Here is a 24,236-nt window from a genome sequence, read left to right as displayed (position 1 = left end):
TATTAACGCAAACTGTAATTGTTTTATGTATTGCTTATGCAAACATTGTTTATATATATATATATATAAAGATTTATAGAATTGTAAAGATTATAGAATCCAGATTTTTATAAAGATTATAGATTTATAAAACTTTATAAAATTCTTAATTATAATAATTTTTACAAACTGTATAGTTCTTAGCATATACGTATTATTATTTGATATTCAAATGCATTTTATGATATAAATTGTATAAAAATTTAAATAATGAACAATTACACTAGTTTAGAAAAAATATAATCATTTATCATTATATGAAATATTATGTAAGATATATTGTTATTTTAATAAAATGTCATAATCATTATTTGTGTGTGAAAAATGTGAACGGCTCTTGATTAAAAATTTCTAAAATTTGGAATATTTAGCATCAATAATAATTTAAATTAATTCTATTAAACATTGATAATAAAAGCACCAAAGATTTAAGCAGACTTAATATTAAACATGAAAATGCATCTGACATTAAATTAAACATTAACATGTATGAGCTATACATTTATATGAGCTATAAGATCCGTTAATACTCTTTCCGCATAATTACAGTCATTAACATAATTATTAAAGGTAGATTATTAATTATCATTAAAGGACTAATAAAGTGAAGGGGAGCACGAAGCGAATATTATTATAATATCGCTATTTACAAATTTCTCTTTACTTAAATATAATTATTATAATTACTCTTTCTTTGATAATAGTCAAAATACAAAATACATACGAAAAATATATTTACAATTTATGATTGAGAGTAATCTTTAGATTTTCTCAAAATGCATTTGTACCTCTGCTGGTTTCAACAATTCGTCTCCTCTCTTTTAAAAGCTCCAAAAATTTTGCCCTTGGACTACCAGGATACTTTAGTTCCATGTTCAAAGATCCTATAAATCTGGAATTCGGTGACTCGAGCCTTAAACTATCTTTTGATTTCTGTGTAATTTTTCGTGTGATTTTCTCTTCCGCATTGAACGTTGGTCCAGCGTCAATCGATTTTGAAGGATCTATCAGACAATCGGGATACTCTACTTTTGGATTATCATTTTCTTCCGGCAATTCGTTGCAATCGTATAATTCTTCAAGATCGATCTCCGAACTGATCGATGTTCTCGAGCCAATATTCTCTGTTTGATCGGAAAGTTTCGTTTTCCTAAAATTCCGGGGGCTACTCTCGATTCCGCGGATGTCGTCGAGATAATCTTCGGTGGCGGAAACTTCATCGAAATTAAGGATTCCACGAGTGTCCCGTCGGAAAGTCTCCTGTAACTTGGAATAAGTTGTCGGGTTTTGAGACCTAAGATCGTGCATTTTCCAGAGGCGTTTCTGACGCAACTGCCTCGAGCTTTGGTACTTGCTGGAATCGGCCACACGCATCAATTGATCAAAAATCTTGCGCTCCAGATCATCCTCCGGTGTGATATCGTTGTTTTTATCGTCAAAATCATGTTCATCGATTTTAATCCAATCTCGCCGATCCGTCTCCTTTAACGTAGACTGCTTTGTGACGTCAGTTTGAATGGAAGACAAAAAGGGCAAGAAATTTCTCGAAAGATTCGACTTGTCGCAACTCTTAACGTTATTTTTGAAAATTACATTGTCGCATTGACGGATCACGCCGTCCTCGACGCTGGACATCTCGGAATCTACGCTGAGACTCGCTAAACTCGATTTAGCGTCAGCAGACTCAACGTCGATGCCATATCTATCTCGAAGGATCTGATTGTGCTTGCTGACCTTGTCGATGCACGCCTCCAGTCTCTCGATACCCTTCAGACATTTCACGTAGGACTCGACTGCGACTTCGTCCTTCGCTTGCAAATACTCGTCGGTGTCATCTTTTAAGCTCACTTTGCGCCCGCGGAACTCTATGTGATCTTTATCCGTGCTCGATTTGTTCCCTCGACGACCTCCTCGTCTTCTGCGACGCTTTCTGCGGCTCTCCAATGTGTTCACGGCACTCATGTACTCGTTGATAGAGTTCATGTTGCGCATGAAGATCATCGCCTCATTCAGGTATTTCTCGAAAATGTTTTTTCTCTTCGATGTGCGGGTATCTTCATCGCTGACGACGCTGTCTGATTCGTTGCGAAACTCCTCGCGGTGATCCTCGTCAGGAAATTCCTTCTCATTGGTTAACGATTTTCGAGAGCCCTTAGAATCATGATTTTCTTTCGAAGTAGACTGAACTTCCTCGCTCTTTGTCGGTTCTATCTTTTTCCGCTGCAAGGATTGGTCAACTTCGACATTTGATTGCACGATGTCCAAGTTTTCGGTCACAGCTGGCTTCTTCATCTTGATAATGGACTTTACAACAGAGTTTCGTTTCGATGCCAGGATTTTGTGGTCAGCCGCGACAGTTATCTCTTCGGGATTACTTGAATTCGAAAAAGATACTTTCTTCTTAATAATATTATCACACTGATTAAACGCTACGTTTGCTTCTTCTTCAGAATCGCTATCCACAAGATACGACGACGTCCCTAGGATCAATGTCTTGTAATCCTGTATTGGATTCTCATCCAATACCTCGTCAGGTTTTCTTTTCGGAAATTCCATCTTAATATCATCGAAATCGTCGTCTATCGATGATTCAACTTTAATCAAATTCGCGTGATTTGCCGATTTCAAAGCTTCTTTCTTCGTATGCGCGACAACATCTGGAGGACAAAGGCTCTCGTAATTCTTCGTATTCTCGTTAATCTCTTCGTAATTCTGCGTATCCAGCGTATTCGCGACAATAGATTTTTTTGCGGCATTATCTTCGTCACAATCAAGACTGTCGTCCGAGAAATTATAATCACAATCTAATAGATCTTTTGTCAAAGCAGATTTCTTCAAGTCATCAAAATTGTTCGCAAAATCTTGATTGCATGTTTCGTAAATCGGTTTTTCTGAAATTTTATTGATTGAAGTACATTCGCTGATTATTGTAGAAGAAGGTAAGTCGTCAGGTAATGGTATATTAATGTCTTGCTGCGCGTTAGGCGACATGACCATTATCTCTCTGCTATAATCGATAAAATCTGAACATGGAAAAGTCCAGTTTTTCCATAAATCTTGACAAGCAAGTCTGTGTGTCGGTCTTCCAGAACTTAAACTGAAGCTACGTCTCGCGACGAAAGCCCGTGTTAAATCGGATCCTCTCAAGATCGGCTGTTTTCTTTGATAAGGATCCTCGATATCCCATGTCTTTGTGTCATTCTCCTTTGTCTCGATAACGGAAGAAGTGCCCAGAGAGCTCCTAAAGACCATCGACTTCTTTGTTACGATTTCCTGCCTCAAATCGGAAGTCGCATCACGACTATAGCTATTGCTTTTCGGATCCTGAAAAATGTTTTCAATCCTGAAGGTTCTACCATCCGCCTGAATGGCCGTCGATCTTACTGTAAAATCCTTCAAAAAAGATCCTTCAGTCTCGTTCTTGATCTGTTCCGTCTGAGATTCCTTGTTGCTGGAAATAGGTTGCGGCTTTTGGACTATGGCATCATTGCCATCCGTCACAGCAATCCTGGACTCTAGGCCGTTCGTACTTTCGATGGTTATGCTGATCATGTCTGGTAGAGATATGGAAATGACATTTCTCTCGGGACTGCTCACTGGCATGTGCTGGCCGATCTCGTGAATCAGACCGCAGCAATGATTATGACCTCTGCTCTCCGAGCTCTTCTTCTGCCGACTCGCTATTTGTCGATTTCCGCTTTCCGTTTGCACCGCCGAGTTCCTGCCGGATGCAAGGAATGTGTTGGTCGAACTATCCGTACATGGCATCCTTCTGTCAGTTTCTGGATAAAGCTCGGGCATCTCGGCGCTAGATAGGTTGCTCTCGGCATAATTCTGCGTGTCGTCGGAGAGTATGCCGGAATCGTTTCGCGGCGAATGCAGATCATAATCGTCAAAATCAAGATCATTGGCTAAGCTCTCAGCATCCTTGCAGCGGAAAATGCTGGTTTGTGGTCGGCGATCTGTCAGCGTGGCCATATCTTTCACTCTCAGAATGGGCAATCGGTGATTTGCCATAGCCGCAATGTCATCGCGTACGTCTGCATGTTCTTCCGTAAGAACCGCCGCATCCTGAAGAGCCACTTTAGGATTGTCTGTCAAGCACGCCGTGTCTTTGAAACGCAGCGTCGACGCCGTCTCTGTCTGCGTATCTACGTTCATCCTCCGCCGCTTCATCAGCATCTTCCGCGAGATCTCCTGGAGTCTCGATCGTGTAATAAGATTGTTGGGCATCTTAACGTCGATGCCCTCCGGCGGCGAACGAATGTCCGATGTGTTATTAATGTTCGCCATATTATTACTCTCTTCTGTATGCTTCTTGCTGGAGTAAAGTCTTTCCGTGACGGCTGCGACAATGTCGGCGCGTTTTACTCTCTGAATCGGCGTATGATGTCGTACACCGCCCGCGGTTGTCGCTTCCTGATCTAAGAAGCTCTTTCTGCGTAATAATTTGTCACGCGTCAAGCTTGAAATCAAAATCTGCTCGTCTTTGGAGCTACTTGAGCTACTGTCCTTGCTAGTTTTTCTCTTTAGATTTTCCAAACTCGGTTTTCTGCCAATGTTGTAGCCTGTCTTGCCGATATTGGAATCCTTCAAGCTCTTGTCAGATTCGTTGCTGCTCTTCCTTTGATAATCCTTGCTGCCAATCGCTTTCCAAATACTTCCAGATTTAATGTTCACCTTGCGATCGTCGATCTCGCGGATGTTGTTGAGCTTTTTCCCACGATCGGGTAACGAACGCTTCTCTAAATTTGTATGCGATCGCTGAAGATGATCGAGAATCGATGATTCCTTCTTTTTGCTGATACCATCGATAGAGCCAAACTTCTTCGAGACGTTCAAATTCGATGACGGCAAGTCGATCGAGTTTTGTTTGCTAAACTTACCCCTCGGTCCGCTTCTTCCAACAGATGCCGGACTCGATGGAATATGAAACTCGCCAATCTCTGAATCGCCCAAGGCGTTGCAAGAATTCACCGAAATACTGTGATCATCAGGATCAACGTCGTCGATCTTTTCTGCTTCCTCAAACTCCTCGTTGCCACCTTCTATAAAATCCGCGTCAATCGAGTCTTCCTGCACCTCATCAGAGCAGATTTCCTCGATCTGCGTCGACGACTCCTGTAAACTGTCGTCTGGCTTAATTAGCACAGCCACCAGCGTCGGTATGTCCACGAAGACCGGTTCGTTAATTTCGTCCACCACCTCGTCCTCTTCGTCGCTTAGCTCGGTGACCTTGGCCTGGTTGTAATTGTTGATGAAACGATCGGGGACTCGTAAATGCTCGTAAGAACTAAACTTTCTGATGGATTGTGAAGAGCCAGTCTCACAAATCGTCACACTGTCGCTGGAGTTGAATCTTCTGATCGGAAGAACGTCATGCGATCTGTCATTCTTTGATCGTGCAAATTTGTTCTCGTGATCGAATTCTTTAGGCCGCGAAGTGTTAAGCGGTTCCTGTTCTTCGCGATACTGAAGATCCGTCGCCGAATTTTTTGAACTTTGAACTTTGCCGCAACAACAGTTAGTCTGCTGGTCGATATCCTGCAACAAGGTTCGTATAACCAATATTATTTTAATTTTAACTGAGAACGAATATAACATATTCGCGCAGCGAAGTTTCTGTTCAAACTATGTTCAATTATGTAGGTAGATGTTTCTCAATATTATCGATGCTTCCTCCATAAATTATTTAATTAGAAAGAAGAGAGAAAGAGTTTACATTTTTCTCTTTCCTATATAACATTTTTATTATATTAAAATATTTTTCTCTCTATATATTACAATTTTCTTTTTGTAAAAAGGCTAAATTGACTTAATGAAAATTTTTAGCTTTTTATTTTCTGCTCCCATAATTCTATTTTATAATATCTCTATTTGCACACATATATACCATAATTATGATATATTTATTATTAAAAAAAAAAGATTATTATTGCATGTATATAATATACTGTTTCCGATTCGACATAAAGGCTTTAGGAAAAAGAACGTCGACAGAGTTGCAATTGCGAATGAAGCATGAGAAATTTAATTAATCGACAATTATGCAACACGCGCAAATGAAGAATAGCGTCTGCCTGATAGAAATGGAAACGCGGATACCTCGTTAAAGCATAACACATCGGCGAGCTGTATTTTATCAGCAATCGTTCGGCAGATCACTCGCAACGGGCGCTCAATAAGTGTCAAATAAACGATCAATGAATCTCATTTGCGTAATGACATCGGACAATATCGCGCGACGCCGCTCGTATTGGTAAACCCCGATAATAAACTCCCCCATCTCTCCCCCTTCATCTACCCGCACAACCCTTCGTGAGCGTGAGCTAAAACGCGACTGAAAAATCGGCCGCTATTTATCGCGGATCCGCGCGCTCCAGCGAAATTGCAAAATTTGTTTTATAATACCGCGCTATTACCGATCGCGCGCCGCTCGAAACTCATTAATATTTTGCGCCAGCAGCATGCGAATCTACAGCCGTGTTATAAAGTCGCTCGATCAACATCAGGCCGGGGATTAAATCCTTTCGTATTTTCAGTCTCGCTTATACCGAGCTCGATTTTTCATTCCGGTCGTGCCAAGAGACAAAACGAGAAAATGTTATTAATTTTCCTTCGATTGGGACAAAACTTTTGCACATAAAAAGTTGTGAAAAATCATGGTAAATGATGTGTAAATAATATTCAAATAATATCTCTTTCCCTCTTTCTCTCTCTTTTTGTTTCTCTGAATTAGAATTATTATATTGCTCACGCCTACAATTTTCTATTTAATTTTAAAAAATTAATTTTAAAATTAATTTTAAAATTTGAAATTATTTCTTTTTGTCTGCTTATGCAAAGTTGAGGCAGTTTTTTTTTTTTAAAAGATCTCTTATTAGAGACAATGTTTGCGTGTTTTTCATTACAGAGGATTCCGTATTTGATTACTCAACTCGTTTTATTTGTGTATTTGTGTTTTTTAACTGTCTATAATAAAAAATTTAAATTTAAATTTTAAGTAAAAATGCTTAAATGATATTATGGGACGAGAAGACCCTATAGAATTTTATATAAATTTTAAATTAATAATTAAAGAATAATTCTAAAATTTAAAATTATATTTTGTTGGGAGGATAATTAAATTAATTTAACTTTAATTTGTAAAAAATAATTGAAACAAAGATATTTGAAAATAATGAATAAATTTGTTTTGTTTTATTGGTAAATAAATAAATTGTGTATACACAACTCGTGTAATTTGCGTATGTCGAGTAAATCTGTAAATTTCTTACCTTTTGCAGTAACAAGGATTTTAATCTCGCCACCTCGGCCCTTAATTCACGGATGAGCCTCTCCACAGGATCCTCGTTGACCATCGGTCGGTTGACCACGCTCTGCGCCCTTTGCGCAAATCGTAAGGTATGTGCAGTCTCGTTATAACTTCCGCTAGCAGGAGATATTGCTGAAGTAAACATAGACTCGTATCAACACCAAAAATACATGACAAAAATATTGCACGTTCCAACTACGACTATTTAATCGGTGCGATTTTTTGTTTGATATTAGCGGCTGCGACAAGTTTGCATTCTATAAGTACAACTGTTTACAGCAACAATTAAAAATCGAAATAATGAAAAGTTGCTTAATGGTATCTACCAAAAAAGATCTACTGTCGCAAGATGTCGCAAAATACTGCTTGCTTATTCGAAGACAAACTATCGTGCGAGCGATCGATTCGATTCACTAAACACCTCACGTGCATTTTCTCGATGTATAGAAATTTTTTAATTTTAATTGGCCTCTGAACAAAGAACTCGTTGTGAATTTATAAATCCATTAACAATCAGATACTCTCAACGCAAATGGCGAGCTCGAATCCTCGCGCATCGCGTCTATCGAATTAATCGAGAAAAAATGTACGGAGCGATGCCCCTCACATTGACAAGTCAAACAAAAATAATTCTCACGTCTCTTCGCTGAGAGAATTTAAAATGAATTTTGAGTGAACGGTATCTCTTTTTCAGACGTCGACATATATACGATCCGCGGAATAATACAAGTCTACGCGACTACGCACTATATGTACACTACACAAGCGCGGGTCCACTGAATATTAAACGTCTCCTCGATAATAAACCGAAATGCTATTAGCAATTCAATTAATTGCCGATAATCAGCGGTTCGGAATATTCCGCTACGATTAATTATACATGTCGCCGAGCCCGGCTAGAAGTATTCGCACAAAACTGAGCTGTGTGTTCCCCGGCCAATTATACGGATCGCGACGGATCGACTCTTCCATTTCGGCAATTAATTGTGATGAGTCGAAAGAGGAAAGGCGCACCTTCTCTCGATTAACGTCTCTATACGTCGCGGACTCAATTACGTCAATTTCGTTTACGGTTTACCGCGAAGTGAGGAAAATATCACGATGATATAAATTAAGTCTAAATAAACGATAAAACGGATAATATAAATTTTACGTTTTGTCCCAGATTAATTCCAAGGATTTCGTGAATTTAACATTCCAAAAAATCATGTTTTTATTACACGCTATTGTATCAGTTTCAATCTAAAAGGATTATATATATAATGAAAAAGTTATAGTATTAGATAGTCACTCACTTATACTATACGTTATCGTTATTTTAGTACTATTTTAAATTTTAATTCTTTCCGGTTTTTAATCGACAAAAATGGCATTTTTGTGTGCTCGTAGAGATAAAGATATTACTGTGTATAACGCAATTCTCTCTGCATGTTTCATTTAACTACTAATAGAATTTTCTACGGAAAGATAATATCTCCTTAAAATAATGACGATGATGATTCTCTTAAAACTTTGTCCAATTTGTAGTAACATTTATTCTCCCCCAATTAGAAGAAAATGTCATGAGAACAATCCGATTTAAATACCTTTCGGAGGAATCTTTTCAAGATAATACTGCAGCAAAAGATTAACGTCAGAAATAAAATTTATTCAAATCCCTTGGAAATTTGGAGTTTTTAATTGTTTTTCTAATATACTCTCTATACAGAGCAAGACTTAATAGTATTATTAAGAATGTATTAGCTAACATCCACCTGAAAATTAAAAATTTAAAACTTTATTTTTATGTATTATTTAAATTATTATATTATTTTCCAATTTGTTTAACAATTATCATATCTTAAAAAACATTATTTAAAAATTAGTTAGCGATCATCGCTCATGTTCATATCTCAATTCGATCTATTAATAATTGAGATTTTTAGGAAATCCCTTTACAAAATCCACTGATATTGACGTGATTATCATAGCAACGATGTTCATTCTCGAGTTACATTGCAATAAAAAGTTTTATGAATTATATTCAACAGACGAGCGAACGATATACGCTACGAGAAAAATATTGGCGCTAGATAGTAGCATCGATCATGTATTGCTCTACTATCACAAGCCCACTACAAAGTTCTTATTTACCGCTTCTCGCGTCACTACCCTCACTCTATCTCGGTTCTATCGAAATTTAATCTCCGCGTCTTAGCTTGCCTGGAAAAGCATTTAAACCAATTATGTTCAACCTTGGTTTATCCTAGATGGAAATAATTTCACGAATCTCGCGCAGGTGCTCGTGAATAACATTTTCTCCTTGATAATTGATGGAATTCAGGAAATGACAGAGCCTCGAGAACAGGAAGATAGAAATGGCTGTGTGGCTTTTACGGCCGAAAATTACTTTTAAAACAAACCGAATAATTTTTAATTAACGAAGCAACCATGGAAGAGCGCAGAATAAATTAAGCAATTGGCAACAGCTGATCGTAATTGACTCTTTTAGCTGGCTGACAAGGGACTCGCACTAAAAAGTCAATTAAGCAATTGTCGAATCAGCCGTCGGATTTCAATCTGTACACGAGAGAACAGCAAATGGTAACAGAAAGGATATTAAAATGAAGGGTTCGAGATCAAAAGAGGGGAAAAGTGAGCTTATAATTTCCTCGCGAAAATACACACGGTAAAACGCGATTTGTACGGGCAGAATATTCCTGGAAGGAAATCTCTTAACGTCGATGGAACGTTCTAAGGTCGCGAGAGTTGTGGAGAAATGGAAAGAGAGAATATAAGTTTAGAGAGAACGGTAGGGGAAAGATCAAAAGAAAAAGAGACCGACATACACTTACTAGCGAGCATAACGGTGGTAGCATTTCCTCCGAGTGCATCTTTCAACAGCCAAGTAAGAGAGGAATCCCTATAAGGGATGTATCTTTTGCTTGTCCCACTTCCGGTCGAGCCTTTTTCAACGAGTGCTGATATGACGTTTCCCAAGGCCACTAGGCTCTTGTTGATATTCGCACCTTCCTATAAATAATTCGATGAAATATCGTTGAAAATATTAACGAAAAGAAGAATTTATCTTATTGTCGACTTTAAAAATACATTTTTCTCAAACAGTTATAAAAATAATTTTAATAATTATTTGATTTCGTATAAATTGCGAAAATTATTGTTAGATCAAATTATAAAGTATTTTCGGATCAATAATATTTGAAAGAAAAGACAATTGTTTATTTATAAAAATTTGTTTAACGTATGACTTTTCAGTAACTGAAACATACTTTCACACGTGAAACACTACCAGCGATGATTCTCGATTTTCCGCGACGTTTTGATGATTCTTTCTGTATCTTATTATTAGAAGGCATAGTCACATTAACATTGATACTCAATCAATCAAATTGTACATTGATTAATTTAGAGCGCAATATTTAAATTATCTAAATAATATCCTTTATATATTATCCTTTAACGTATTAAATCTCAATATTAAAAATATATTTATATTATTTTTATGATGATCCTTATTTATGAATGAAAATAGAAAGAATTATTGACAGGTATTGAAAAACACTGATGTACTTCGATAGATTAAAACATATGTATATCTTGTGCCTCGTCGAGATGTAAAAATAAAAGCATTTCAATAACACAATAGTTTAACGCGGCACTTCTTCACGCACGTTTTACATTAATATTTCCGCGAGCAAAACTCTCTCCGGCGGTCGATCAGCCGCGATGGCGTCCAGGAGGAGATTGATAAGTCGACGAAGCTCCATCCCGTCCGTCCATTCGACTCGCGCGAGTATCGATTTTCATCGCGCGAAATTCAGCCGGCGAATATATCATTCCGACCAAGGATATTATTTTTAGGAAATGACTCACCTTCAGTCGATGAACACCGCCGCAGGTGGCCGCGCTCTCGCTGCCCGCTAGATCGACCAGATGCAACCTGCTGCCGGCGCGCTGAGTAACGTCCTGCCTCCCGGAGGACGTGGTGCTGTCACCATCAGAAGGACGCTCGACATCGGCCGTCTGTTCCCGCGTGAGATCGACGGTCAGTAGAGCGTGGCTACGGCTGCTGCTGGGATTTTGAAGTGTCGAAGCTGTCTTTCTGGCCTTCGTGCCCTTCTCCACATATGACATCAACGATCCCAGGTCGCGGACCACGTGGCGCGTTAATCCTGAAAGAGACGGAGTGTTTGACAGAAGAAAGATATGATGAAACGGGAGGAAAGGATAGAACTTGGTCTATCGCGAGATGTATCAATTGAGTTTCGTTGTTAGAACGGATTACGAAGGTGAGTGAGAAAAAAATAGACGGTAGATACCGGTTCAGAAATTTTAAAAGAATGGAAAAAAGATCGTAAAATTTGAAATTTTTTTAATCTTCTAAAATTCGAAAATCCAAAGATTCAGGAATTATATCAGAATTTAAAGATGTAAAGATCCGACGTGATTTAATAAATCAAGAATTTTACAAAATTGTAATAGTTTAACCGATTAGAAACTTAAAGATGCAATAATAATAATTTTGAGAAATTTATTTTTATATATAAAAAGCAATCATATATTATCCAATTCCAAAAAACGCATCAAATTTTCCAAATATGGCATTCAATTATATTCAATGATGACATTTTATGATTAATTATTATTACAAAATAAAAAAAAATGGTGTTAATAAAATTATATCACTCTCGCGGAATTAATGATACATTTAACGCGATCAAGACCCAATGTTTAATATACTACTATATTTATCTCTTTATTGAACCTGTGTAATGTAACGCGGCGAGAATGGAAGAGATATTACAGCGTGAAGAAAGGCGGCTGTGCAAAGAGAAATAAGCGGTGAAGATTTAAACAGCGCAGACTTGGGTACACACTGAATAAGAAGACCCTCGAGAAATTTTAGCCGACGTCCACGGTACGCGACATTTTACGTAAACGCGAGCAGAGTACCTTGAACGTAGGGTCCTAGTCGAGGATGTTCTCGAACTCGAAGCCGGCTCGCGCTCGTCGACGACTGCAAGAGATCCCTCACTTTCTCGTTATATATCTCCAGATAACTGAAACAGAGATATAATATCAAAAGAGCACTTTCACCGCATACAATATTATTGTAAACAGTTACATGTTAGTTATTATATTTTCCCTCTCTCTCTCTCTCTCTCTCTCTCTCTCTCTCTCTCTCTCTCTCTCATGAATTTTCTTTTTCATTATTAATTATATCTGAAATATTGAAAATATATATCTAATATAACTGTAAAAATAAAACTGTTGATTATCGATTCATCATAATTAATCATTTATCAATATTCATATAATCAAGCACATATGATATTTATAATAAATAAGATCGAAATGTAATGAATCTCGATTCTTTTGTAAAATATCATAATTACACATTTGTGATAAAAAAGATATTATCGATTAAAATAAGGACAATAGATTGCGAGCAATGCCTTTACCTTTGGAGTAAAAAGAATCAGAAGCAATTAAAATCATCATTCTACACACATCAGTAACACTATTAAACCAACACTATTTTCTTCTCTCAGCAAGATAAAATTTAAATCCTGTCGATTATGGAGATCCATAAAAAAAAAAATGTGTTAGTCATTTACGTAAACTTGACGGCTTTTAACAAAAAAAAGAGAAAAGCGAATCGCGACGCGTCACCGATGCACGAGAATGCGATGCGCTTCGAAGACGAAGACGAGTGCGAGGAGATAAATCGCATACGGCGACACGTGAATGCCACGTGCTGCAACGAGGCTTCTGCGATCCTCTTAACGTCATTATACGTGCTGTTGCGCTCGCGAATTGCACATACGACCGTAAATCGGCTTAACGGCATGATCGGGCAACCTCGAACGAACGGTCACGTTCACCAGGTAAAACAACCTCCTCGTCTCTCTCTTTCTCACCATCTTTTGTCCCCATTTTCTCTCTTTTTATTTTCCTTCCTATCGAATTCCTCGACGGATCAGCGCTACGCGAATCTTCTCGATCGCACCGTACGATCTGCGTAAGAAATAACGAATAATTTCTTATTCAAATTTTCACAGATTTCTCCAAACAATGAGTAAATATCTTATATCATAGATGGTGAAATATTAGATTATTTTTTGGATTTACAAAACATAATAATACCAAAATAAATTATCAGTTAAAACATTTATTACAAAATAAAACGAGATATTTTTGTTATCTTGACTGTCTCCATCTAACAATAAGATACGAATCTCTCTTTCTTTATCTCTGCACGTATTATAATATATTATATATGTACTCATTTTGTTTATGTATAATAATATAACTTAAGCCAATTCTCTTTTGTTAGCCCATTTTTATTTTTTTCGTATCATAATCGTAGATTTTTATGTATCTCTATAAAGATAAATAGTTCTTAAAAGAATTATACAATTGTTCGACTTTTTTAGAATTGTTTACAACCAAATGCACCAAGTACTTTCTCTCTCTCTCTCTCTCTCTCTCTCTTATATTTCTGAAAAAAAAGTTCTGTCGTCCATCTTTCTTGACCCGAAGATACACCCGCTTATCGGATTACAGTGGTCGTTACAGTGACGTAAATTGTGCGGCAGGGAAATTTTAAACGAACAAAACATCATGTTCCTCGTTCACGAGAAAAGAGGTAAACGTTCGCAGGGATCATTGCATGCGGCGAATTGGACACTTACCAAAAAAATTAAAATTTTTTTTCGTTTCTCACGATAATATTTTTGGAAAGACGTAAAAATTGCGAGAGATATTACGCGAAATCTCGATGGAAAACGCCGCGTATTTTCCTGAGCGCGATGAAGTTTTCGTGCCATGCAATAATTTCTAATATCATCGTCAATGTCTGGACAATGGTTTGCACTGTAATGTGTGTTTAAAAATAAAAAAAGATGATTATAAAATTTATTACACGTCAGAAAATTATTTAAAATTAATCTAATTAGCTAGAAAACAATTCGTTTTAATCAATATCGTTAATTTAAGCCGTCTGAAAATGCAGAGAAATTTCTGCCAAAAAGATATAATTATTTTTTCGCAATCTTAATAGCAAATAAGTTATTAAATATATACATTTCAATGAAAAAATAAAATATGAAATACACTTTTAATAGTGAATCATAATTTGTAGCTTATTTTCGCATATACAACTCATTCTCTTTAAACGTAAGCTTAAAATAATACTGTTATCTTCTGCGAAATACTGTTATCTTCTCATTGAGGACACCGGATCTCTCGAGGGAAAATATAATGCAGGCTTCTTTGAGAATATACCCGAGAGAGACTTGACAGCAAAGTTCGATAGCCGGTAATTAATGAAAATTAATAACCTACATTGAATTATCGCTAACCGATGACGTCTAATCTCACCGATCTCCAGAGATCTCGTTGCTTAATTTATTCTAACAGAATAATTTACACCTTTCACGGCCATTATCTATTGTCGATATTGATCGAAAGCATATTATGTTTGTTCAAGTAATAGTTCTCTCTTTCGCGTAATAATTTTCCAATAGTTGTAGTTGACCTAGAATTAAATTTCATTTTTTGAATGCGCTCAAAACATTATTATACCGGATATTGTGAGAAAAGTATGTTTCGTTTGAGAAACCATTTGAATTCAGTTTGTCGAACTCGAAACAATTTCTCGTGTGGATTTCATCTCCCCGTCGACAAGACAGAGCGCGAAAACTTTGCCGAGGAAGGGATCGGTGGGCGCGTTAATTACTGTTAATTAATGATATTCTCAGGCGCGACGGTGGGTGGAGAAAACGCCGAAGCTCATTTATTATGAGCCCTAAACTTTTCGAGTGTCTTCCGCCTCCATCTGCCGAAAGGCAGCTGACGAAGGGGCTAGTTCTCGCGAAAACGGCGACTCTTTTTCGTGTCTGGCGAATATTACGCCACCGTAATAGAAATCGATTCTGCAGCCCCCGATATCTGAAGGACGAGAAAACCTTCGGTCGTGAGGGAAGGAATCGTCGAGCATCGAACGACTTGCCTGTCGCGCCATGTAATTCTCGAGCCTGGCGTTATCGAAACGAAATACTTATCAAGTCGAATCTATTACTTGTGTATTAAAATTTCTTTATTCTACTGTAAAGATAATATACCGTCACCAGCAATATTTATTATATTGTCATATTTTATAAAGCAATTATCGATTGAAAATTTGTTAGCAATTTTCTTGCTCTTGCTCTTATTGTCATTCAAAATCTTAAATTAAATTCAATAATATTTAATCTTTTAACAGTAATCTTTTGGGATCTTATACTTAATACTTAGAATTCAATTTGAAAATTCGTCTGATAATATTGATTAATATTGTATTTACAATATATGTGTGTAAGTAAAATAAATATATACACGAAAGTTTGTAAGAAAATTGCATAATTAATCCGACGAACAAGAAGAGATATTTTTGGGAGGAGCATTTTTAAAAAATACGATTTATGCGTCGCTTCGTCGATGAACAAACGAGGGAAAAGGAAGGAGAGACAAAGAGACAAAGGGCTTCCGGCTCCGAGCGGCGAGAATGATAAAGGTAGAAGTTGTAAGCTTCAACGAGCAGAATGCTCACGATAAAGACGCTTCCGATCACTCTCGATAGTCCTACGTGTTAAAGGCCATAAAAGGCTCTCAGAGAGAGTTAACTGACCTGGGTCAACGTTTCTCGTACGCTCCACTTGCGTACGTGTTGGTTATATGAAATGGACACGGCGAGGATTTAGGTAAAACTTAATTTAAAAAAAAAATCTTTTAGAGATAGTTTTCCACACACAAAACTTTTTTATGTACGTATATATTAAACAGTTTAGTCTTATTTGAATTAAACTAAATGACAAACAAAGAGCGCGTGATCAGCATATATTGGCTCTTTAATTATTTAATTTAAAGTCAACGAAATTTATTTTTGAAAACGGATGTATTTTTATCACGTGTTTTTTTATGATTTATTTTAAAAATTTTTTTCAAGAAAATTTTTTATGCCTTTTATTGTTGGAAAATTGGATAAAAGTATGTAAATGGCAATATTCGATAAACAAATAATCGATACAAACAGTTTGTTACTTTGAATGTAACAATGATTATTTGAGATAAATAAAATAAAGCACAGTTCAAGGATCACACAGTATCGGTATAATATAAATTTGTTTAATTATTGGTTTTTTTTTTATAAATATAGCCCGCAGACATGGAAAATGACTTTGTTCTCTTATTTACAATGCAAATGCAAGCTATTTCATATGATATCGTAGCGCGATAACGCAGTAATCGAAGAATAAATATAAATGTCCCAGTTATGATTTCAGTTTGTCATAAAATACTTTCAACATACATTATTCACGCAAAACATGATTATATTCTGCTATGTTTAACTGCATCTTTATATTAAGCTTTTAAGCAAAAGAAACTTGTGCACTTTTTATAAAAACCGATCAATCTTTTTTATTATTTCAAATGTTACATATCGGTCTTTTTTAGATTACATGTAAGCTCAGGAACAACAAAATGATTTATAAATATAAATATCTTAATATGAAAAATAAATTCTGCATATGCAAGATAAAGCACAATGTGTCTACTTAATCAAAATTAGTGATCATTAAATATATAGCAAAACAATGTACGTATCACGATGATCATCTCAAAAACAATCCGTTGAGTGCGCCATCGATCAACAATTATTGTCATTAGGCATTGACATTTAATGCGCGTCTAAGTCCCACGTGATGTAGCATGCCGGTCGGCTCTTTCCGTCCGCAATGAAACGGTAAGCCATCAAAAGCTCCGCATTACTTATGGCTGATTGATCGATAGAACTCTCCTTTGCCCGCCCTTCGTCCTCCCTTTGCGTGGTTCTCCGTCTCTCCACAACCTTCTCACTCTCGACGGAGAGCTTTAATTCGACTCCGAGCGGCGTTTTCGATTACCGCTCTGATCATTACGCGATCGCGACCGAATCGCAAATTCAATTCGATCCGTCTCTATTTGCCGAATTGGCCGTCATTTAGCGAATGCACCGTTCCATTCGAGAAACGAACGCACATCGGAAAAATTTTGCGGTTTCTACATTCAAATAAAAAGGCTGTTAACTTATTTTTCTTGATAAACATATTATTTGAAAAAGACTTTTCTTTTCATTGATTATAATAGAGGACATTAATACTTTTTGATAGCATTCTTCAGGTGCGGAATTTTTTCTGACATTCATCAACTCTTTTCGAATCAAATTTCCTTAACAAAAAAATTTCTTGTTTAAAAATAAAAAAAAATTGATATATAGAATTTTGTATAAATTTTAATCTGAAAACAAAAAAATAAAAAATGTTAGAAATATGTTAAAAATATGACTGTTCAATCGAAAATCTCTAGAAATTAATTAATATGCTAATAATTAGGAGAATCCCAAATTATATCCGAAAAAGTCCATCATTTGAATAAAGAATTCGCTATAGCATTTATGGCGAAATTTGTTGATATATTATATATAGATATCCGATGTAAGCGTCCAATGTAATGTCTCTTAAACTAACACAGGAAAAAATATGATAAATAACCTACACAGTATACATTAATTAAGAGCTTTCAGCTGAAAATTTTAAAACAGTCTCTTCTCTCACGCATATATTCATAAATATAAATTAAATATTCGAAAATTTTGCAATGTAGAATATTATCTGTGATCCACAAAAGAGCATAACATTTCCTATTCAGCCGTATTTTACGCCAGTCATGTAAAACGAACACATTATCATCTTTTTAAATAATGAATGTTGCCAACGCGAATTTGTCGCCACATTATGGAAACGCAACAGAATATAATATTCATATCCATTAGAGTGGAAAGAGAGAGAAATATATATATATCTTTTATTAATTAATTTTCTTCGGATATTTTATCCATTATACGAAAAGAGACTGATATTCTTTATTTTAAAAACGGGGGCCTCGTCATAAAATAAAGTTAGGAATTTCAGAATTATATTATTCTTTGCCATTTGTATTACGACCAGATCATGAAGAAAAATTTTGGCATTACTGTTATTAATTTTAATTAGAGTTAATCAGACATCGATTATCGGATCAATCCAAAATTATATGTTCCAAAGGATTCTTCTAAAAATAAATATAAGCCGATTCAATGCCTGTCTTGCAGAATGATAAGTTTGTCCTCAAACAACATTTCTTCTGTCACATTAAATCGAATTACATCCCGTAACGTTTGTTTTGCATATAGGAGGGAAAAATATGCGATGTCAAATTCGAAAATAGATGTCGAAAAGATGAGCAAAATAAAATAGAATTTTATCGAACGAAAGTTTATCTAACAAAACGTTAATAGGAAATGTGTGTGTGTAAGTCTCTTGAATCTGTCGCGAGACGAAACATCGAAGAGGGAACGCGCGCGATCTTCCGAAATCGATGACAGGCCGCGTGACAATTCCCGGACCACACAAAGTGTGTTATAACGTATCGACGTTTAGACATATGTCGACTGTAGTATTGTTGTTGCCCCGTAAATTTAATTACACTTGCACATCTCCAGCCGGCGTTTATTGACGGGCACGATACTCGTTAATAGGTATAATTAATTACACAAAACGTGTATATCGAATTGACTTTTCCTCTCCTCCCTTTCCTCGCGGGATACTCTACCTACGTTTGCCTCTGTACACATTTATCTACGTATATACATACATGCACATCGTCACCGCGTTGTTATGTTTATCTGCATATGCATTTAGGCACGTGATAATGACAGTGCGAGTGTATGGAACACGCCCGTAGATGAAATGGTCTGATCGCCGCTTGGAAAAACTCGACCCTCGCGAAAAGTAGTTAATTAGTTCCTCGAGCGAGCGAGTTGCGGCCGCTGATAAATGCATATAAATCCATTTCACACTTAGCAAGGTCAAGCTTGTATACAACCTTACAGTTTCTATCCCTTTCAACGCTCATTATAAAATATGATTAAAATAACAAATCTTATTTTATAATTTGATAACTAAAAGATGAATAGATACTCTAATACGGAAGATTTTCTTCTCTTTTTTTATAAACTGCAAGACAAAACTCGGCCTTTTTACTCTCGAAATGTAAATATAAAAGAGACTTGTAAGTTATTAATATTCTTATTATAATAAATTTCAATTTCTTCGTGAAAAGCACAGAAGCTCGGCATAAGAAATGCAAAAACTTATATTGGCAATCAATAAATAACTTCGATAGATTTCCCGAAGATTCTAACCGTTCGTTACCACGTGGTGCTCAATAAAATTTCCTCGAGCCTTCTTCGCTCTTTTCTTTCCACCTTCCGTTACATCTCCTTCGACTTCTACCCCAGTGAAGAAATCCCTCGGGCGCTAATTCCATTAGCTGCCATTTTTGTTATTTTCCACTCTAAGCATCGGCTTTTGCAACGCTTCACCTTTTAATTCCGCGCTTCCATCCTCCTCATCTATCCTCATATCACAAAACAGCGAAAGCCTGTCAATTAGCGACAAAATGTCGATAATATTATACAAGTGTGCGTCGATGCGATCTCTTTCTAATCGTTATCTATGCATTATATATTATATGTCGCGTTTCTCTTTCATTTAGGATTTATTTTCATGCGAGTAACTTTAAAAGATTGTAACAAAAGACTCTTAAATAAGGATCGATAGTAAAGGTACGGCGCATGCAAAAATGTTATTAATTAATATTCTAAATAATACTCTACAGCAATTCTTCTTTTTCTTTTCTCTCATTGTCAGCATCTTTTTGCAATTTTCTTTCGTTTCCATTCGTTATCTTTCCTATCCTCTCAATTGGTTTCTTTTCTTTCTTCTTTTTAATTCTTCAAGTTATTCAGCTCAATTTCTTTTTTTTTTTTCACAGTGAAGCGCGTGACGAGAATAAAGTTCGTGATCGATTCAGCGCTTTGCGATTTGCACGACTGAATTTTATTTATCGAGAGTCCTCGCCATCAGGCGCGTCGCTTCCGATTTTGGCATAGACGACAGCACAAATCCACGATTCGACGATCGTCCACGCGTCGACGGAAGCCGTGAAATTCGATGGTCCCGCGTATCAATGGGAGATATCCGACGACTTCTCTTTCGCGTAGGCCAATATTCAGCGTCGTGTCATTTCATGGCAGTTTTGAGCTCGTCATTCTCACGAGACATATCGTTTCGTCCTGTCATACGCGAGATCGCAAGGATTCAATATTAATATAATATATATTTTTTTCTAAATTCAAAAATTGAACTCGTTGAATATGTTTAAAAAAATTTAATATCTGAAATGCAGTTGTGATAAAAATTTACAGGTTTATGTTATAAAGATTTATGTGAGATGTTCAATTATGTGAGTTAAATTTCATAAATACAGGTATCACATCCAATAACATTTTGATATTTCTGCAGAAGTTACATATATGACTCAGTTTACACAATTTTCGAGCAGAGAATCCTACTGTCAAAGCAAACATTCGAAGATCCAAGAAACTGTCGATCTAGTATTTCAAAAGAGACAGCTGCTCGAGTCAAATACGGTATTGTAATTAAACACGAAGTCCTAGAAATTAAATAGAGTTCAAACACGAAAAAATTCTTTACATACACAAAAATCTTAGAAAATCTAAAAATTTTCTAATATTTAGATTTTAGGAAAAACGTAAAACAGACATCAAAACGTTTTTTTTTTTCAAGACTCTCCAAGAATCTAATTGGATAAACTTCTACAATGTTCGAATTCTAATACCTAGCAATCTAAATCTTCTAATAATGGATACAGATCAAATATGACTTTTATCATAGATACTTGAATATATTTCATGCATTTGGTTTATATAGCTTCAGCGTATACATCGAGATCACTGTATTATTCGAACATTCCTCTCTCAAAAGATATACGCGTATAAACTCGTCTATTCGTTCTCAGGATTATTTATACGCGTTGCGTGCAACACCTTCTGCGCATCGTCAAAACGCGAACTAGGGTCTGTTTTACGTACATAGATATTTGTATCCAATTGTATGTGTGTGTATGTATGCAGAACGCTATCGCGTTTTACCGTTTGGATTCACGAGATCATACCGTCGTGATATCACGCCATCGCCGCTAATATCCGACGATACAGCTAAAGCCGAATCGTATCCTTTCGCCGATACGAGCAAAATAACGTGGCAGAATTTTTCCTCGCAGTTATATTTTTGTTTCAAAACAGCCCGATAAACAGGTCTTTTCCCGACGAATTTAAAAATAAAAAAAAAAATGAATTTATACGCGATTTTCTACTCGAAGAAAAATATATATGGTTGTCATCGTAAAATCGACGTGGAAAATAATAAAGAGAATTATTAATTAATTACATTAATATATCAGATGATCAAGAAAATTTGTGCGGCTTTCTATTGTCGAAAAATATACGAATTTTCTTGGTTGCCTAACAATTAAAACTACGCTGAAAGACAAGAGCATATATATTATATATATATGATATTCCAAACCTATTTTATTTGACTCATTTTTAAATATTGTTACAAAAAATTAAATCAAGAAAACCATTATTATTATATAAAAATATCAAAATAGTCTTGAGTTAAAAGCATCATAATTAAACATTGTGATACTTTTTATAACAGAACATACTTTTTTATTCCAATTGTACTAATACTTATATCAAACATAATATAATATAGAGGAGTTTACTTCCGTGTATAATATATGCAATATTATACATGAATATGTGCTATAATTATTGTCATTTGCAGAGAGATTTCATCTTCAATGCAGTGTAAAAGCGTTAACATCCGTATATGCAGAAAGACAGAGAGAAAAAGAACAAAAAGGAGCGAGAGAGAGAGAGAGAGAGATCGTTACAACATTATTTCTCATCCGTCAACTACACTCGCGATACGTTTCACTTGGGCTGTATTGTTTGATGATTACGGATGAAGCTTTATATCCAATCAATCACGCTTGACGGGTACATTGGGCAGCTGACTCGAGTGGGTTAATGCGTCCATCGATTATAGATGCGCGTTTCAATGATGAATCCGCGTCAGAATCGATTGCCGAGCAGTGGCTGCAGTGCCGTTAACACACATTTAATCCACGCGACAGCGATGTGATATTTCACAATGACTTCCGGCTCTTTTTCAAGTCGTAAGCTCGCCGCGTCCCCGATTTTTCACAAGCACCGCGGCCCGCCGATATATCGATCGCAATTACGGCAGACGCCGCGCACTTTACACATAACGCGTCGAACAGTCCATTATCGCGACGATTAATTTCGATGAAATATCGGAGCCGGTAATTTTGATTCATCGCGACGCGAGAATGTTGTCGCAAAAAGAGTAATGCGATCGTATCTACCAAGCTATTTATATAGACAAATATTTATATATATAAAGTGCGATATTTATTTATAAGTTTTAATAAATTCTGCATTTAGGAGTCATATTTTATAATGTAAATGCGATTATGCATATTTGACATTCTTTTTAAAATTAAAATGAAACAATAAAAACTTTTACAAACGTATCGTTTGAAGGTGAGCAAAGGCAATTAAGAGCTAGCACGGTAATTTGTGCGTAAATTTTATTATAATCAAATTATATTATACTTTATGTTAATATAAAGTAGAAATAAACTTAATAAAAAGCGTATATTTTGGTTCTTTCTTTGATCATCTTTAGCGCAATTACAAATGAAGAACAGAAAACCGAGCTGTTCAAACGTGATGTTAAAATGGAGTCGCAAATATATAAGAAGTTACAACGAACAGGAGTCTCATATATTAAAAGGCAAATATCACAACAAACGCTCGAAACAGACTGTCAAGTCTCTTAACGTCGCACATAACATAAAGAAAATAAATACAAAGAAGTGTTTACAAATAAGACCCGATATTTAAAGTCTCAACAACTCGTTGATTACATTTGTATAAGTATGATGTAAAACGTAAAAAGACACAGAATGTTTATGTCATATTTATACAAATGTAACCGATGAGTTGCCGAGACTTTAAATGTCTCGCCGCCTGATTTGTAAACACTTCTATGTATTTATTTTCCCTATATTTCTTATGTACAACATTGAGAGACTTGACTGTCTCGAGCGTTTCTGTGCTATTTATCTTTTAACAACATATGCGATTCACTTTTATTCGTTGTAACTTCTTGTAATCTTATGTTTGCAACTCCTTTTTGACATTACGTTTGAAAAGCTCGCTTTATGTTCTTTATTTAATTTACAATTGCGCTGAAGATAATTAAAAAAGGACCGAAAAGTGTACGCTTTTTATTAAGTTTGTTGCTACTTTATATTAATATAATTTGATTATAATAAAATTCACGCACAAATTACCGCACTGGCTCTTAATCGCCTACTCTCACCTTTGTACGTGACATTTCTTTTATTTTCCAAGAGTAACATTTTTCTTTCGTTTTAACCACTGGAAAATGCGAACGCTAAAGTTTCTCTATCTTATCCCGTTGAATTTAATTTACCCCTAAACACAGTCGACGGCAGCAAGTAGAAATGGCTCCAACAAACTTTCTTGCTCGACCCACTTAACGATTTTATGTCCGGCCGCTGACGGGCCGATGGAATCGGCCTCAAAACGGGCCGTGGCGCCCAAAACTAGTTTCGTTTTTTCACATTAAATCAAAATATCAATTTTTGATGTATGATTAACATTTCAGAATGATTCATACTTTTCTTTTAGCAAAATACAACTTGTCACTAATTTCATTTCTATATATCATTGATTTATATCTGCTCTTATAATATAATATCTGTATATACTTTATATATTTGATCACCTATATTTTTTTATATATTATCTATCTATTAATATTATCACATACGTATA

At 35.9% G+C, this 24,236-nt stretch overlaps 1 protein-coding gene across 3 annotated transcripts in view; it reads right to left on the bottom strand.

Moving 5' to 3' along the window:
* Positions 1 to 200: 200 nt before the first annotated feature.
* LOC126848220 (centromere-associated protein E-like) overlaps positions 201 to 24,236 on the bottom strand; it is a 36,646-nt gene continuing 12,610 nt past the window's right edge. For 2 of the 3 annotated variants that reach the window (XM_050588913.1, XM_050588914.1), the window contains 5 exons: positions 12,308 to 12,414; positions 11,228 to 11,526; positions 10,189 to 10,366; positions 7,317 to 7,486; positions 201 to 5,583 (listed from right to left, as the gene is read on the bottom strand). In XM_050588913.1, the coding sequence (XP_050444870.1) occupies positions 811 to 5,583; positions 7,317 to 7,486; positions 10,189 to 10,366; positions 11,228 to 11,526; positions 12,308 to 12,414 (5,527 nt within the window). In that variant the 3' untranslated portion in view covers positions 201 to 810. Of the gene's footprint in view, positions 5,584 to 7,316; positions 7,487 to 10,188; positions 10,367 to 11,227; positions 11,527 to 12,307; positions 12,415 to 12,816; positions 12,835 to 24,236 lie in introns of those variants that run through there. The other variant, XM_050588916.1, reaches the window with a different exon arrangement.

Source organism: Cataglyphis hispanica, chromosome 3 (assembly GCF_021464435.1).
Source record: "Cataglyphis hispanica isolate Lineage 1 chromosome 3, ULB_Chis1_1.0, whole genome shotgun sequence".
NCBI lineage: Eukaryota > Metazoa > Arthropoda > Insecta > Hymenoptera > Formicidae > Cataglyphis > Cataglyphis hispanica.
This window is presented reverse-complemented; position numbering and strand designations above follow the sequence as displayed.